Here is an 18,371-nt window from a genome sequence, read left to right on the forward strand (position 1 = left end):
CCTCCCCGCCCCCGCCGCCCGGCCCTTGATCCAATTAACGGGAGTGGGCTCTGCCCAGGCAGGTGGGGTCGGAGGAGGGTGCCGAGAGGGCAGCGCCGGTTCCTGTCGTCGTTCCACGCTGCCTCCACACTGGGAAGGGCCTGCAGCCGTGGGGTTAGAGGGGACTGAGGGAAGTCTCCCTGGCCGGGATCCCCCTCGTGGCGGGAGGGAAGCAGCTCTGGGAGCTGCCCTGAGTTCGGCTCCTGTCCGTGAGTTCTTTCATCTATGTGCTGTACCGGCCAGCTGACCTGCAGGGCCCGGAGCCGCCCTGGTGTTGGGGGAGGAGGGTCCCCAAGGCTGGCTTCCACCCAAGTGAAGTGCTGTGGTCTCGCTTGTGAGAGTGCCGTGGGTCACTCTCCCTGGGCTTAGAGGGCGGCATCACCTCAGTTCGCCTTGGCATCAGTCTTTCTCTTTTAGCTCGATATTGCTAACTGTTTTCAGTCATTCTCCCATTCCTCTGCAAACCTCTATCTGAATAATCCGGACCTCATCTTTAAGTCCCCGAGTGCAATTTCTCCTGAGGCCGGGCTTGTACAAGGAGCATTATGAGACCTTGCTGGCCCACCTCCTCTTGACTGCTTCCAAGTGCCTTGGGACACAGTTCCAAGGCCCAACTGTGGGTTCAATTGGTCAAAAAAGGAAATACTGAAGAGGCTTGCAGAAGGAAGAAAGACCACGCCATCAATCTTCCACTTCTCTGGAGTTCTTGGGCCTTTTTACAAGTGCCCTAGATTTCATAAGAGCCAGAAAATAACTGTGCTGATGCCCTTCACATACAGTGAAATTCTGTGTTAGAAAGTGGATATTAGAAACCATTCCACTTAATTTCTTTCTTCTGAGACCAATCCTCTGTTCACTTTTACCAGCATAGGGTCCCTGGAAGGCAGACACCCGACAGGTCATTGCTTATCATGGGTGTCACTATGAGTATCCTTTTAAAAACTGAAGAAAGATGCTTGTCTTGTCCTCGAAGTTAATAACAGTTGAGACTATAAACAACAACATTGTCTTTTACTAAAACAAAGCTGAACCCTATTCTTTGGCATAGATACTCCCTAATTCAATTAAGATCTGTTTTTTATTTCCATTATCAAATTAATGTACATTAATGAAGGTCAAAAAAGGTAAACTCCTGTCATCCATTAATAGTCTATATTCAGTGTTTGCCCTGTGTTATGTTTGCATACTGATTTCTATATCAATATCCCATGTCCATCTAAGATAGTGTGTCTAAGACAGATGCTGTCCATGTGGGACTTGGCCACCACCAATACTAATTGCAAGGTGAGAGTATTAAATAGCATAGCTGTTGCAATCCTGTCTTCCAAGGCTGGAATGGCTTGGAGAAGATAGGGTACTTGGGTAAATGAGGCCATAATGATAGTGATCTTTTTGTTAATTTTCCTCTTATGGGCAGCTTAGTAATGGTCATGAAAGAGAAAGAGGTCAAACAGCATGATATTTACTCCTTCATCTCTAGGATTTTATATTTTGTTTTACTTTGTCATGGAATATAGACTTGTTTTCATATGCATGGCAAACTCAAGTTGCTCTAATGATATATACATCAGTAAATATAATTTATATATTTGTATATGATTATACACTTGTATATAATTGTATATTTAGTTAAAGTAGCCAAAATTATTCATGCTTTAGACAAAGATCCTGGAAACCGGGAGGCAGAACACCTAATGGTATTACTAATACCACTAAGCTGATCTTAGTTACAGTATAGCTTTACCAGACCCAGTGACAAGACAACTTAATTCTGTGAGAACCATGTCCCATAACTGAGGTAGAGCCTCAACATAATTGTACATCTGAGAAAAGGCATAATAAAAATAAGCCTAATATCCTGCCCATGCAGAATTCTACTCATCTGACTTTGTTGCATACTGCAGTTCTAAGAGACTGTAAACACATAAAAGAGTATTTTTTCAAATTAGTCTTTCTCTTGCTTGCTCAGACTACCTTCCAGACACTGAGCTGTGGGACATAGGGCAGTGGCATTTTTTCTGTGCATGAATTGTGTACTGTTGGCTGTTCTTGCCCTTAGCGGATAATAATTACAAAAATATCCCATCATTCTCTAGAGAGAAATCAAACTTGCTGTTAGTCATTGACACAAACACTCTGTTTAGCATGTGACCTCATCGTGAGTACTGTGTGCAGTTCTGGGACTCAATATTTGAGAATGGTGTTGAAGTCCTCAACTGTATCCAGAGTTTGGCTTTCCTGGGTTGGGAGAAAGTAGGCTGAGGGGTGACCTTATGGCTCCCCACAGCTTCCTGAGAAGGGTAAGTGGAGTGGGAGATACTGATCTTTTCTCCTGGGATCCAGTCATAGGATGCGTGCGAGTGGTTTAAAGCTGCACCAGGGGAGGCTTAGACTCGACATTAGGAAGCATTTCTTTACAGAGAGGGTAGTCAAACACCAGAGCAGTCTTCCTAGAAAGGTGGCTAATGCCCCAAGCTGTCAGTTTTTAAGAGGCATTTGGACAATGCCCTTAATACCAGGCTTTGACTAGGTCAGCCCTGAACCTGTCAGGCAGTTGGACTAGATAGTCACTGTAGGTCCCTTCCATAGGCAATAGACTTTTCAACTCTTTTCTATTCCATTCCATTTCTAAAAAATGCTAACTGTGATAGCTCCAGGATGGAGATCTGTAGGTTACACTGTTTTTTGCCAAGGGGTACAGTTCTAAAACAAATGCTGTGTATTACAAAAGTGCCTGATGAGACTTTAAGATGTGCTAATTGGTTTGATGCATATGTCCAAAACCAGATTGTATTAGTGATTATCATTTTTGTGTATGGCATTCTGATACAACAACTAATACAACTTTGTTACTGTTCAGGGAAAGAGCATAGAGACTATTTGTTCTTTTTCTGGGGAGTTTTTCTGTGCATTTTCTATTATGTGAGAAAATCCATAGGTAACTGTTGTTATAGCTCAAAAAATAGTAGCACTTGAAATCAAACCCTACAGAAGGCATGACTATGTACAGCTGCTTTAGAAGCTGTGTTCATAGCCTCCTGTGTGGATGACTGTACCTTGATTACTCAGCACAGTTACTGGCAGGCCTGAAGCCAGGGACCTTACTGCTCCAGAGATGAGGGATAAGGTTCCCCATGGTACATGGCCCGCAGTCAGTAGCTCCTTTGCGGGTGCGGGGAGAAGTGCTGGTACCTCCCTCGGTGTTGGTAGAGCTCTTCCTTTCCTGTTCTTGTCAGCTTCCTCATCTAGCATCTGGTACTCTGCGAGCTACTCTCGACAAGACTGTTATCAGCTTTTGAAACGCCTTTTCTTGTTCATGGTGCTGATGCTATTGTTGGTGTTGTGTTCCAACACCAGGTGAATTTTCTTGTGGAAATGCTATTTTGAATTTCTTTTTGATTGCTGTGTTTGGGGTCCTTACCAAACAGCTTTAATAGGACTGTTTGATCCTCTACAAACCAATGAGGGGCATATGATTTTACGTGCTGCACCAAATAAACAAGAGGCAGACAAAGACGGATCGCGCGTTTCAGGCTGGCTTGGCCCTCGCAGCCGGAGGAGCTCTCGCTGGTCTCTCGCTCCCGGGAGCCGGAGGTGCTGCTCATGCTGAGGGCCGGGGAGGCCGGCAGGGGTAGGGGCGGTGGAGGCGGGCAGGGACTAGGCAAGCACGCCGAGTCGTCCCCGAGCTCCCCCGTCGAAGGCGCTGCCCCTCTGCGGCGAAGGGTGGCGGGGGCCGCCACGGCCGGCGAACTCGGTGCCGCTCCGGGGGCAGGGCCGAAGCCGCTGCCCCCCGTTCCCGCCCCGGTTATGAAACCGCGGGGGAGGGGCCAGTGCCGGCCGCCGGCCGCGGCGGCGCCGGGGGAGCGGAGGCCGCGGGAGCGCAGGTGAGAGCGGGGTGGGCTTTCCGCCCAGGCCGCGGGGCACCGGGCCGCGCCTGGGGCTACGGGGCGGCTCCGCGCCAGGCCCGGAGCTGCCGGAAGGGCAAGAGCCTGCGCCGTGCCCGCCGAGCTATATTTAACACGGGCCGATATCCGTGACGGCCATTCAGGAATTCTAAATAAGCTCGGCGAGAGCACAGGCTCAGCCTAGGGATGCTCTGCGGGAAGGCGCTGCCGCTGCGGAGGGCGTTCGGCGCACGGCGCGCTGGCTGCAGAGCAGGCCGTGGAAGGCCCGTGATTTTCCTCAGGGGCCTGCTGGTGTTTTGGCCGGCATAACCCGGGACGCGAGTGGCTGAATCCCACCGCCGTCAGAAGAGCAGTTCCGGTGTGGTTGCCAGGCCATGCAGGAGCCCAATCCAAATGCCAGGTGGTGGTTGTGAGGGAAAGTGGCCATTATGCAGGAAATACCTTCTGAGCCCGCTTGTTGCAAGGCCAGTCAGCCCTGGCCATCGTCACAAAAATTCTGACCTTTTGCTTAGCTGAATCTAAAGAGCTCAGTGTGAGTTACCAGAGAAACAGTTAGGGTATTATGTGGTTTCACAGATGTACTTTATGCACATCTTTGGGTTTTGGGCTTAAAAGTCTGGTAGAGACACATCTGTCAAAACATAACCTAGTGCTTTAGGATACGTTAATTTTCATATGTGAGCTAAGAAGATTTTATTGAACATGTTTCTCTCTTCAGTAGAGAACAACAAAAAGCTAGTGTCATCCCAATGAAAGAGGATACAGGTCTAATCACTACCTTCAGATTAACTGGGATATGTTCCATTCCAGTTTTTCTCTCTGTCCTCTGGTTAGAAGTGTCTGACAGTCTTACCTTGCATGCTTTGTTTGCCTTCAGTGGTGAGACAGAATGGCTCCAGTGAACCAGCCAAAGGACAAGAAGCGTGAGAGGGCATGTCAGCATTGGCCAGAGGAGGCAAAATCCGCTGGGAAGAAGAAACGGGACTATGGAGAACGAGGGAATGAGAAACAAGAAAAGAAGTTGTTTGTGAGAAAAACATCTAAACCCTCAGGGAAAATCGGTAACATTTCTTCAGGTTCTTATTCTTTCTCCCTACCAGTTTAACAGCAAATAACAGGCATTGACTAGTTGAAGAGGAAGAATGCCAAGAAGCATGTTCAGACATGAGTGTTCAGATGGGGTTAGATGTTGAAGTAATAGGCAGACTTGTGTTGGGGTAGTACATCCTCCAAGTTTTTGTCTAGTGAGTGTGTGTGCATGCATGGATGTTTAAGTTTTGGGACTCTATACCCCTTGATAACCCAAAGCACTGAAGATGCTGTTACAGCTCATTTGAGGGTGGTCAAGTTTTATGGAATTCCTGTATTACAAGATCTCTGCTTTAGTGTTGGACAGACCAGTCTTGGTAATACATTCTTACTGTCATGCAATTCTGAATGCAGTTGTTAGTTTTAAGGCTGGTGTCCCACAGCATGCAGTCTGAACTGGTATTTGAACCCCATTCTTTTCCTGTTCTAAGTTTTGCTACAGTAAGTAAAGAATACTTTCTACCTCTGTTCAGATTATAAAGGACAGAATTTCCTCTAATTACTTCTGCTCATGTGCATTTTTTTCCTTTAGTGACTAACTTACGAAAAAGACCAAATCTTAATGATTTTTGATGTCATGTGGAGTTGTGATTAATTTCTAATATACTGGAAAGTTTAATGCTTTGTATTTATTGAGGAAGTTGTCTAGACTTTATCTACAGCAACTTCATAGAATCATTTAGGTTCAAAAAGACCTTTAAGATCATAGAATCCAACTGTTAACACAGCACTGCCAAATCCACCACTGAACCATGTCCTTAAATGCCACATCTGCACATTTTTTAAAATATCATTAGGAATGGGGACTCATCCACTTCCCTGGGAAGCCTGTTCCAATGGTTGACAACTTTCAGTGAAGAAATGTTTCATGATAGCCAATCTAAACCTCTTCTGGTGTAACTAATGACCCTTTTCTCCTTTCTATCACTTGTTACTTGGGAGAAGAATCCAACTCCCCTCTTGCTACAGCCTCTTTTCAGGTGGTTGTAGAGAGCAATATGGTCTCCCCTTAGCCTCCTTTTCTCAGATAAAACCTTTAATTCCATCAGTGATTTAGGAGATCACTAGGGTTACTGCCATGTGGAGATACTATGTGTTTTCTGTACAATTTTGGCTTAAGGATCCAGAAATTACTGAAGTGTTTTTCCAAAGTCAGAGATTCGGGGATTTTATGATTTTGCATATTTCCATTGTGTGGTCTGTAAGTCCAAACTTGGAGAAGTTAGCAGGGTGAACAGTGACTGTGGAGGCAAAATGCTCTGTTTGAAAGGAGTTTTGTCTATAATTGTAAATAGTTAAAGCATCTTCTGGTAGTTAATTTAGCTATGTGATTTTATTGTAACTTCATGACCTGATTTTTGTATTTGGTAAGCGTCTGCCATTCCTGTAAGATACTTCAGAAAAATGAGGCTAATAATATTTTTCCCTTAACCCTTTCTTAAAATGATTAAGACCTTTGTATTTGAGCTTTCCCGTTCTTCTGTCACCCCTGAAGAAGGAACTGTGGATACCAATTCTTCAGTGCAAAAAAAGCAATTAGAATAGAAATACTTACGTAACTATTTCAATAAGTGTGACAAGTGTTCTCACTATGTGAACAAAGAAGTGTGCTTTTCTCCATTATTGCATTGAAGAAAGATTTAATTAGGTTCTAATCATACAGGATGATCAACGTGTTTTCTGTCTTCTGTGTTTGGTTTTTTTTTAAGTGTCCTTAAATGAAAATAGCATTTGTGTTTCTTAAGAAATGCATTTGACATTTAGTTTGCCTGGGACAGCCCATTGTTGTGGGGATGATTAGATCACAGACATGGAACTGAACAGATCTAATTTTTACGTAAAGGCCTCTCAAGACAAAGATTTGGAACACGAACAAAATCTAGAAACAAGCTGTGCTCTCAGCAAAAATCACTCACAACAGAAAGGTTTTCAGGCAGTGAGGCATCAGCAAGTCTATTATCAGAAATAAAACTGGCAGTGCTGTAAGCAGACTGTATGGGCTACAGTGTGAGCAGACAGAAAGTTCTGATTCACAGCAGGCTTTTCAGGAACTGTGTGGGAGCTCATGTTGCCGTACTTGGGAAATTTTCAGGTGTTCCTGCTGATCACACATGTGACTTTTCTTTTGCTGTATGCAGGTTCTTACCACCTCCCATGGCATATTTCCAAGTAGCTGGGTCTTTGGATAGCAGCATTGCATTTTGGATATGGAGCATTGAAATTGTATGTTGTCCAAGAGGTGCACCACCCACCTGTGGCATTGCTTTAGTCCTTTCCTGTTATCTTGGATAAATCTATGGGAAAGGGAAGGAAGGTTTAACAAGAGGAAATATACAGAAATCTCTGGTGGCCTGTGGGATGCACTGGACTCCATAATTGCAGAAGCTGCTACACCCTAGATGTGTAAGAATTATTTAGAAGCTTTTATCTTGTGGCTGAAGCTTTTCATGGATGTAGCAGAAAATGCAGATGTCTTCCTATATTGTTTATATTGAATGAGCATGACAGGTGTTGCTAATCAGTAGGTTTTACTCTTTTCCTCACTGGCAGGTTGCAGTGGAGGTGGGTTTGTGATGAGAAACAAGAGAGTCCTTTCCTCTCAGCTGGAGCGGCGATGCAGCATTGTTCATTATGTCTACCAGAAAATGCTGGGAGGCTCCATTCAGGCACAGCTCAGGCAGGTGAGGAGTGTATCCTTCAGGACCTGTTGGACATCTCAGCTCCCTACATCAAAAGATCTTCAGCATAAGCAGAGGAACTTTAAGGAGCCTAAAAAGTTCCCCACATACACAGTTTGTGGCTCCAAGTCTGGTGCACCCTTATGTTTCTTAATCCTGTAAAATGGAAGAGCTGAAATGGCTTTCCCTTTTGGTTGGCTCAGCCCTGCCAATTTTTATCCTCTGTTAATTCTGTGCTTCCTTGAATCATATTTAAACTTGTCCACTCTCCCTGTCGAGTTATTGCACAGTGATACTTTTGCATGCTGATCTGACTCTTGTCATATCGTTCTTGTATCCACTCTACTTTGCCAGTCTTGTCAGGTTAAGTGTTGATTTTTTTCCTCTTCACAGACATAGTTTTCAAGTCCATAATGTTTTACTGTTTTGTAGAGCCAAATACCTTTCATGTGAAAATTAATTCTTCCTGTAACATCTGTAGGTGGGAAGCACTTGGGCGTGCTTTGTTGTTAAGATTATGTGTGAACATATTAACATTAATGACAATTAGAAATTGTTAGCATTCCTCATTCAGAGAATCTCAGGGATGCTTTAAAAAGTCATAATTCTCTTTATCTTTTGTAACAGAGATTGGAGCTGGCTTTTCTGCGTTCTCTTTCCTCATACTGCCTCTTTCGAAGAGCAAGTCCCTTTGACAGGAGAGTTACATGTCTGGAATGGCACCCAACACACCCCAGTACGCTAGCTGTTGGTTCCAAAGGTGGAGACATCATCCTTTGGGATTGTGAAGTACTTGCTAAAACCTGCTTCATAAAGGGGGTAAGCCTCTGGATGTGAGGAATGGGTGGGAGAGAAAACTGGAGTACTATGAAATACTGCAGATAAAAACTGAGGTTTGTTGTGAGAAGCACATAAGGGTCTTGGGTTTCAGAGTACCTAGTTATGGGTGGGACTGAGATAAAACAGCATGTCTGTTCCCAAGTCCCAGACTGTTGTAGCACTGGGGAGAACTGAGGTGTGGTGATTAAGTTCGTAATGAAGCAGCACTTGGTCTGTGCTCAGTGGAAAATACAGCAACTGGCAAAACCAAGGGATGCCAGAAACAAGTAGGCAGAGAGGGTCTGTCTGGTTTAGGTCTCGATCTTTCTCTGCTCACCTTTTATTGTGGCAGATGAAGAAACATCTTTGGGGAGAAACAAGGTGCCTTCATCTCAACAGAAAAACTAAGATAGAATGAATGGTGTGTGCATCTGGCATACCCCCTCACTGCTGTATTCAGCCATTTCCATTCCAACAAGGATCAAAGACTTTGTACCTTTTATCACCCTTCTAAGTTAAGATAGATACACATTGAGAGGTCTGTCCTCCAGAAATTCCAGAGTCACCTTTCTCTTTTTGTAAATAGTGTGGTGCCAGACAGCAAGGGAGTACCTTGCCTGGAGACTGAAGGAATTGCAGATTTGTCCTCCAGGAGGGCAGCTCCTGGTTTAGACAACCATCATGTTAGAGGCATGGTTGTCTTTCCTGCTTAGAGGACTGTGGTGTGTTTCACTGTTAAAGACATAGCAGTGCCTGCAGACTTACAGAACACACTTTTCTCCTTCCCCATCACTTAGTGGATTTTTCTTTTGTTCATCCCCTTCCTTGTAGATGGGAGCTGGAGGGGCCATCACAGCAATGAAGTTTAACCCTTTTAACCCTAGTCAGCTGTACACTGCGTCAGTTGCCGGCACTACCACCCTGCAGGATTTTAATGGCCATACTGTCCGGGTCTTCACCAGCACCGAGGACTGGGAGTAAGAATACAGTAATGCTTTGGGCCTCTGTGTCCTGCTGGCAGAAAGCACTACAGAGAGCAAGAGAAACAGACAGAGATGTGTTTGTCTCTAATATGTGAGAGCTGGGCTTCCTCTTCCCCATATACATGTCTTTTATCCTCTGAATTTCAGGGAGGCTCATTCTTTTTATTTTTCCTTGAAATGGGGTAGTGGGGAGGAAAGAGCTTTTCACTAATGGGGAGGGACTCTTTGATGCTGCTTACTTCCTGTTGTACATGAGTGAGTGGGGATCCTGTGGATTTCCTTACTTGTGTGTTCTTAACACATCAGAAAGCTCTGTGCCCTGGGACTGTCTAACCTCTTCATCTGCTAGCAGTGCTGCTTGATGTCAGGTGGTTTTTACAGGACAATTCATAGTTCTCTCCATGCTTCTCCACAAATACCACTGACTTCAAGCAGTGCCTGCCATTAGGGTCACGCCTGTTCATCCACAAAACTTCTGGTGCTTGTCTAAAGTACCAAAATTAAGAGTCTGGGTTCCTTCAGTAGTGAGTGAAAAGAGGAGATGAATTGCTAGAAGCAGCTGTCAGAATTATTTTCTCAAGACTGTTGTTTTTTCTGTGGACTCATGAGGAAGCCTGAGATCTTCAATTAGTTTCTTGAGTTCTGTGCTTGAAGGTAAGTGAGAGAATTTGAGTTAGCTTTCACTTTACTTTCCCCCACCTAATTCTTTCTGAGTGCAGCTTTCATGGTTACTTTTTAATTTGTCTGTTCACCTGCAAGTTTGTAATAGGGGAGAAGGTGAACCCAAGTCATGCTGGGATGACTGGTGGGGTGAGCAAGGAGAGATAAACTGCTTCCTGAGACCTAAGTAGTTGTTCTGTGAGCAGCAGAGGAGTGCACTTGAGTAGCAAAGAGTTTGGGGACTCCCAGGTAGCACTCTTTTCTTCTATCTTTGTGTAGGGTTTCCACTTTTCCTCAGTAGACCAGCTAGAAGAAAACAACATAACAATAACAATACAATATAACATAGAACATAACATTCCTGCCATGGGGTTAGCATAAGTAAGATTGGCACTTGGCTTTTGCTGCTTGTTGGTACCTTGAGAAAGACCAGATACAGCACTGGAAGCAGCCTAGGGAGCTAGTCAGTGTAGTCTCTGTAAGAAAATCTTGGTGCTGGGCTATGAGATTTTACATGGTTTATGCATGGAATGGTGCTGGTGTTGCTTGTGATCTCTTAAGCATGGTCTGAGTGAGGTAGTTCACTGCAGATTAGTCCTGCCTCCATAACAGAAGCAGCAGTCCTTGGTGCTAATGAGGTTTACAGCCCAAACTTTGAAGGCTCAGAATGTATGAGCTCGGATTTGAAACAGGTTAGAAAAAAAGAGTTCTTGTGTATGTGCTCTGCCAGAAGGCAGTGCTTGTACCTAGAGAAACTGACAGTGTGTACAAGGATGTGACTGTTGAATTAAGATTTTCATTTTCACTCTAACCTTGATGTCTCTTGGCTTTGTGTGTATTTCAGAAAGGGCCAGGAGATTCTCTCGGAGACATCAAGTTCAGTCCTTATGAGGCAGAGAAGCTTTATGTGGCATCAGGTGATGGCACCCTAAGTCTGCAGGATCTTGAGGGCAGAGCGGTGCAGGTGATCTCTCGTGCCCTGGACTGTGGCCATGAGCATCATAATGTTTGGTGAGAAGAGGGCACTGCAAGGTTAATTCTCTGTTCCTTGGGGTTAATGCTGTGTTGCTTCTTCATCTCTGCCAGTGTTAGGAGACTCTTGGTGTGAATTGGTCCCTTGGGGGAGCTTGGAGACAGGGGGTTGCTAGGCAGCCACAGGGCACGTAGGCTTTTACATTAGCTGAGCGTGCTGCCCACATCTTTGCATGTTACTTTCTGGTGATGCCATCTCCTATCTTGCAGATACTGATGGCTTTTCACTTGATGAAGTGTGAGGTGAGAAGAGCAGGGTAACTTCCTTCTCTTCATTGTTGTCAGTAGTCTGTTTTCTCAGTGGCAGCTCAGGTACTGTAAGGAAAGCCACGCCACATTCCTGCACAATCTGAGTTTCAGTTCATTGAGTTTACTCTGTGGCCTTTTTGCAGACTCCAGGCTCATCATGTTAATTTCCATGGTCTTGAATTCTTAGAATAATGTATCTTGCAAGTGAAGCTTTTGCAGCCAGTTCCCAAAGGACCCCAGCTCTATTCTCACTGCCCTTCTCCTGGGAGAGCTGGCATTAAGACGTATGTCTTGATCAGATAAGTTTCTATTTAGTTTTGTTTCCTGGAGCATGAAGTTGAGACAATTTGATGTGCAACTCTTCAGTCCAAAGCTTCTGTCTTTACTGCTGCTTCAGTGTTTTGTGGAAAATCTAATTTTAAAGCTGTTTCTCCACATTTGTCAAAGTCCCAAGGATGTTCTGATCTTTCCCAAGGTATTTTCATGTGCAGGCACCAAGTGGTTCTTCAGCCTCTCTTATGTTCCACTGTTGCAGTGTGTTACACTACAGCTAATAAGCACTTCACAAGGACTTTGAAGTTGTTTCACATTCAGTCACAGACAAAACACTGCTGATAAGCTGTCCTTCTTCCTGATACTCAGACTCATACCACCAGGCAGGAGATTACAGTTACAATCTGTTGCAGTCTCCCTTGTCAGGGAAGAGATGTGAACCAGAACTCCACTGCCTTCAGTTTCTTGTAGGAACAGCACTGATTTGTGTCTTTCCCTCTAGTTGCTGGTACTGCAGTGTGGACGTTTCTACAAGCTGGAATACCGTGGTGACAGGTGATAATGTGGGCAATGTGGTCCTGCTCAGCACTTCTGGTGAAGAGGTTTGTATGGCTCCATGCAGCATCTCCTTACAGGAATCTTCATGCTCATGTGCTTTTCTACTCTACAGAGACTCTGCAAAGAGGAGCAAGCTGACTTGCAGCTCAGGAGATGAGTTCACTTATTGTCTGGGTGGTGAGAAATCCTCCACTTCTGCCACCCAGTAGATATTTTATGTTGTTGAGTATAATGGTAATAATTTCTAAACAAGGAATTATTACCTGTCATGTGCTGCCCCTTCCTTAAGAGCATTTGCTACTAGCCAGAGTAATTATAGGGTAACCTGAAGATGTGAGCACCCTCTGCCAACAACCTTAACACTTCCAGAAACTTAGTGCCCTGATGGGAGTAATTTAGGAGGTACTGCTTTGCTGTGCACCCTTCCATGACCTGAGGGTAGGCACGGAGCAGTAATGCAGTGAATGTTGGGATGGAAATTGCACTCCTGCCGTTGGACACGAGAGGGCAGGCAGAGGCGCAGAATGTGAGTCTGGAATGTGGTGAAAGAGGAGAGAGTACTTGGAGTGGGCCCTGCTTCGAGTCCCTGCTGTACTGTCACACTGGCACTGCCCTCTCTGCTGCATGTAAGGGTAATGTCTGTAAAGGTTTGCCACCCAATTATCTGTGGCCAGAGGCAGCTGTGCAAAGCAGTGGGCAGAGTCAGGAGTGCTCCAAGTGACTTGTCCATATTCAGTGTCAGTTGCTGACTTACTTTTTTCTTCCCTTGAAAGAACGTGACAGTCTTCTCTGCAGTAGGAAGATATCCATTATTCTAGACAGGATAGGCCAGCTTCAGCCCTTAGATGAGAGATAACCTTTTGGCTTTCTATAGAAATTTATTCATGGCCACTTTGTGTTTTGTTGTTGTTGTTAATTGAAATATTTGTCCTACCTTCATGTTTCTTTGGTGACATGTTTCTAGAAGCCAGTTATATCTTCTCTCACTTTTTTTACTTAAATGAAGGTTTTTTTGCTTTTCCACACAAAGCAGTTCCTTTCATCTTGTTCTCTTGGCAGCAGATTTTCTCTACATGTTCCAGTTTGTTTAAATCTTTCTGCAAGTGAAAGTCTGGCACTGCTTAAGGTCTTCCAGATGTGATCTTGCTTTGTACAGTGGCACTAATATTTCCCTCCACGAAGGCCTTGGCTTGTGTTTTCTCTTGGCTGTAATAAATTGTCAGATCAAAGTTTTTCTAGAATGAAATAGTTACTTCCCAAGGTCATTCTTTTCCTTTCTTGTTTCCAGTGAATACACTCGGTGAATTGTAGAAGATTTGTTACTCTGTAAATGTGAGACCTCTTTGCTTGGCACTAGTAGATTATAATTTCATTTCTTTACTCCAGATCTTGGTTATTTTGTTCTACATGATTTTCTGTTTGCTGCAGATCTGGAAGCTGAAATTGCACAAGAAGAAAGTGACTCATGTAGAGTTTAACTCCCGATGTGAGTGGATGTTTGCCACAGCATCTGTGGATCAGACAGTCAAAATCTGGGACCTCAGAAACATCAAAAACAAAACAAACTTTCTTCATCTGCTTCCACATGAGAAACCTGTCAATGCAGGTGAGTTAAGGATTTCATTGCATGTTCCATTGCACTGGATTTCTGCAGAGTCCACTCGGCTCAGCTTTTATTGTGGTGCCAGTATTAGGTTTTACTCAGATTCCAGGTTGCATGGTAATTAAAGCAAGGAAGCTGTTGGGAATGTGTGGCCAGAGGCAGGGAGGTGGCTAGGGCAGCTGCAGCACCTTGTTAAGACTTGCCATACAAACTGTCACACTGTACCTTAGGAGTGAGTTTGAAAGGAGCAGTGGATGAGATTAGAAAACTGAATTTATTGGGGCAATCCCTTTAACAAGAGAAGAGAATGGAACTCAAACCTCTTTTTCTTGGGTGCAACTTTACCAGTTGATGGAAGTCCAGACTGCACGTATCCATCTCATTATTCCACTGTCTTTCCATTTTGAATGAGCAAGTTCCTTTCTTTGCAATGTTTCCTCCTGTGATTCTGAAATGAGAAAAAATTTTCTTCTTAGGTAACCCAGCATGGTAGGTTTCAACTTTCTTTTTGTAAGAGTTTTGAGTTTGTTTGAGACAGGTAGTATGTCTTGTCAGAGTCTTACCTATTGGGATACACAGCCATATTCACATCTCAGTTAAAGAAGTAGTGATGGATTTTCAGTCAGTGAAATGTGACACATTTCTTGTCAGTCACAGCATTGTGATCTTTAGTTTGCCTTATTGTCCCACTTTCCTAGCTTACTTCAGCCCAACACATGGTGCCAAGCTTCTGAGCACAGACCAGCACAATGAAATCAGGGTTTACTCATCTTCAGACTGGACCAAGCCACAGCATCTGATTCCACATCCACATAGGCAGTTTCAGCACCTCACACCTATTAAGGTGAGTTAAGTCTAAGAGGAGCACCATGCTTGGTGCTAGCAGCCATCTGCAAATCAAAAATGGTCTGATTTCTGGTCAAGATACTACACTGGTGGGTGGATATTTACACTGCTGCAGCTCCCAGTGGAGCAGTGTTCCTCAAGCTGTGGGTGGGGCATAATAAGAGTTGCTGCCAGTGTCAGTTTGTTGCCCGATTGATAAATGACACAAAACTCGGATAAGTTTTGTGGGTGCTTTATTAAGGGCCCGGGGAACTGGGGGACTCACGTCCCAAAATCCGAGCCCCCAAATTCACGTGTGGGTGCTTCCCTCTTATACATGCGATTCACAACAAAGTCTCCAAGAAACAGTTCCCCGTTCCCCTTGCCTGGTCACAGACCCCTTGTGATACATTCCTTGGTTCACAAACAAGATCATTAATCCTCTGCTTATCTTATTCTAAGAGCATTGTATGCTGCCTCTAGACAGGTTAGCATTCTTACTTTCCTGCACTAGTTTAATTATTTATTAAATCCCTGAGACTACCCACTACTGTGGGATCTCAGCACCTCAGGATGGAGGTGCAGAGTGGCCAAGAACACCCTTGGGGGGGCTTGGGAGTCCTGGAATGTTGCCAGAAGTGTCTGGTGGCTGGACTTTGACCCTACACAGGAGACGACACCTGTATGAGGATGGGAGGATTTCACTGGGGTGAATGGTGAAGGGATAAGTTAATCAGAGTGTAAAACACAGGGTTTAGGATTTCTGTACAGGGGGGGTCTAAAGAAGTAAGATGGAGGAATTGGGGCGTGTCCTGTTCTTCTTCTTCTTCTTGGCCTCCATCTTCTGTGGTGATGGTGGCACTTTGGGATTGGTCACTACTAGAAGTGCACCGGTTAATTAGGGTAGAAGGTATTGGGGAAAAATGATAAATATTGTATACGTAACTTCGGGTATAAAGATAAGTGACCGCCCCGGGGGCTCGCAGTGTGCTCATGGCTGGCTTGCTGTGCAGACCTCTGTTGGGCTGAAAGAAAATCTTTTAGATAAACAATTAATAAACACCGAGACCGAAACAAGATCAGAAGTCTCTCCTCGTCCTTTGAAGCACCGGGCTGTCCAAGGCCACCCTGGGCCTTTCCAGGCCACCTAAACAGCCGAGAAACCGACAACTACCTGCTAGGTTACACACAAAACCCAACACACACTTTCAACGGCTACAAAACTACTTTTTAACAAACCAGTTCACACACACAACTCACTATAATTAAATATTTTGCTAAATTTCATTTCTTTTCCAACAAGTTGTCTGGATTGTGTCAGTGCTGAGCTCTGTCCCTTTCCCTAAGCTCTCCATGACTCTGTTTCCTGACCAGGCGACGTGGCATCCTCGCTATGAGCTCATCGTGGTAGGTCGCTACCCAGACCCCAAGTTCCCCGGGTACACGCTGAACGAGCTGCGCACCGTGGATGTGTTCGATGGGAACACCGGCGACATGGTGTGTCAGCTCTACGATCCAAACGCTTCGGGCATCATCTCGGTGAGTGACCGCTGCAGCTGAAAGGGCTGTCAGGGACACTGCTCTGTCTCTGGGAAGGAGGCATGGCTTAGGGACTAGGATAGTATCCAGGTTACTTGTGACAGACTCATGCTGCCATGGGATATGGCTGCCAGCTAAAACTGCTGACTCAAGCAGGGCTAGCCCATGGTCCTTTGTGGGGTTTTTGTGATACTCTTAGGGAACACTTTTTTCCAGATGGTTTGTTGCTGTTATATAAGCTGCGGTGCTCTTATGACTGTTACATAAGCAGTGATGCTCTTACAGACTCTGTGTTTTCATTTTCAGCTCAATAAATTTAACCCTATGGGAGACACACTGGCTTCTGGCATGGGTAAGTGAAGAGAACCTGGGGCACTAAATGTGTGGGTTGTAGTCCCAGGAAAGGGCTGGCTTGTTATTCCATGCCATTCATGAAGCAGTAGAAGAAAACAATGGAGGGGGAAAAGCCTTTTCCTGCTAGGCTGTACCATTTCCCTTTGTTTAATTTATCTTATTTCCTAGGCTGCAGAGCCAAGTTTAGTCAGCTTTTCACAGGCTGGGATTAAGTTAGCTGGCTATAGATTTAGGTCTTAGACCTGTGACAGATGACACTAGAAATTATGTGTATTTCTTAGTTAGATCAGATTTCCATGGCTATGTGGATACAGCATCTGCAGTAACTATTTTTGCATCCTCTATACTTTGGAAATACCTTAGAAAAAGTCTTTTTGAATTTCTGACATTTAAGTGACTTAGCCTAAGATATTATGATTGATGCAGAGTTTCTGATATACAGTATTTAATTTTTCTTCTCAGGCTTTAATATTCTGATCTGGAACCAGGAGGAGATGGCAGCCAAGAAGCATGAACTTCTCTTGAAAGCCATGACAAACGAGGAGATTGAACCATGAGAGAATAGGGGATTGGAAGCTGGAGTTCATCCAGACATGGAGGGCAGAGGCAGGCAAACCCAAAAGCTAAGTTAATGTCTGGGGAGCTGCAGGAGATGAAAACAAAAAGCAGTGATTCTAAACCACAGGGAAGGAAGTAAAAATAGATGGATCTAGAGAACTGCTTTAGTATTTGCTTTCTGAATCCCAGCATACAAATTGTTGGCAATGGGAGTATTAAGCTGTGGAATTAGACTTTGTCCTTCCTCCCCGGATCTGATGTTGCTTCCCTGATCCTCTTGGCCTCCCTTTCTAGAAAGTTATGTCAGTACTTGGTTCCTCCAAGTGGAGTTACTACTCATTTTCTGAGGCACTAGGAGAACTTCAAAGATGTTCCCAGATCTTGCTGAAGTTACTGCTTTCAGCCTACCATATCTGTTTGTCATCACTTGTCACAGGTTCCCATTTCCTGTAGTCTGCAGTGGAGCAGCTTATGACAGGGTCCCCAGCTTGTTCTAGTCCAACCAAGCTGAGAAACCATTTGCTAATAGGATTGACATCCTGAAAAGATAGAATGTTCACAGGGGTGAATTCATGGATAGCTTGGGTATCCTAGGAAACACCAAGCTTTCCCATATGCAAGCTTGGAAAATGTGTTGGTCAAAACATCAGGCTTAGCCTGTTCTCTGCTTGCAGCTGAACCACAAAGAATGGGATGCCAGAGGTCTCTGTCATTGATTGCAAGGACAGTATGGAGCTGGGCACCTACTGATTCTGTAGTTTCTATTTTCAGAGTTCTGAGCTGTTTCCTGCCAATGAGTAGGCATTTTTTTAACCTATGCCTATGTGCTTCAGAATGTTTGGTAAGAGTGTTATAAAACAAGTGAGGGATTTCTTCCAAATACCCCTGCTCAGAGCCAAATCTCAAGACTGTTGTTAAAGGGTTAAGTTTTGCTTTTTCTACTTTGTTTACAAGGCTGCTGCTGTCTCAGAGGTTGATGGGATGGGCTCCAGGCCTGTGCAGGTTCTTCACATTCACGTTTATAGTTTTGCAATATTAATATCAATAAAATTTTATACTAAACTAAAATTCTTTGATAGAGTGGCTGCTTTGAGGATACTGCTGAACTGCTCTTGTAGGGGAGAAGTTTGAAACCTTTCTACAGGAGGGCTATGAGACATAGTACTGGGTCTGCAGCAGACCCCTCCAAGTTGGACAGGATGCATCA

At 44.5% G+C, this 18,371-nt stretch overlaps 1 protein-coding gene across 3 annotated transcripts; it reads left to right on the forward strand.

Moving 5' to 3' along the window:
- The first annotated feature begins 3,863 nt into the window (after window positions 1-3,863).
- On the forward strand, window positions 3,864-17,218 carry DDB2 (damage specific DNA binding protein 2). 3 transcript variants are annotated; one of them, XM_058025921.1, is made up of 11 exons: window positions 3,864-3,923; window positions 4,822-5,020; window positions 7,584-7,714; window positions 8,339-8,530; window positions 11,018-11,184; window positions 12,230-12,329; window positions 13,714-13,891; window positions 14,587-14,732; window positions 16,088-16,252; window positions 16,559-16,604; window positions 17,069-17,218. In XM_058025921.1, exons 2-11 carry the CDS (start codon window positions 4,834-4,836, stop codon window positions 17,161-17,163), a joined length of 1,407 nt encoding a protein of 468 aa, XP_057881904.1. In that variant the 5' UTR covers window positions 3,864-3,923; window positions 4,822-4,833; the 3' UTR covers window positions 17,164-17,218. The 3 variants fall into 3 exon arrangements, with proteins under 3 accessions (XP_057881904.1, XP_057881905.1, XP_057881906.1); XM_058025922.1 differs by having other exon boundaries at window positions 4,822-5,005; XM_058025923.1 differs by lacking the exons at window positions 3,864-3,923; window positions 4,822-5,020 and adding an exon at window positions 7,165-7,436.
- Window positions 17,219-18,371: the final 1,153 nt, after the last annotated feature.

Source organism: Melospiza georgiana, chromosome 6 (genome assembly GCF_028018845.1).
Source record: "Melospiza georgiana isolate bMelGeo1 chromosome 6, bMelGeo1.pri, whole genome shotgun sequence".
NCBI lineage: Eukaryota > Metazoa > Chordata > Aves > Passeriformes > Passerellidae > Melospiza > Melospiza georgiana.

Excerpts from the sequence above, each read along its gene's own strand:
- DDB2 (XM_058025921.1), top strand. The coding sequence starts at position 4,834 with ATGGCTCCAGTGAACCAGCCAAAGGACAAGAAGCGTGAGAGGGCATGT. Across the intron at positions 12,330-13,713 it reads TCAGCACTTCTGGTGAAGAG|ATCTGGAAGCTGAAATTGCA; the intron begins GTTTGTATGGCT and ends TGTTTGCTGCAG. Across the intron at positions 16,253-16,558 it reads ACGCTTCGGGCATCATCTCG|CTCAATAAATTTAACCCTAT; the intron begins GTGAGTGACCGC and ends TTTCATTTTCAG.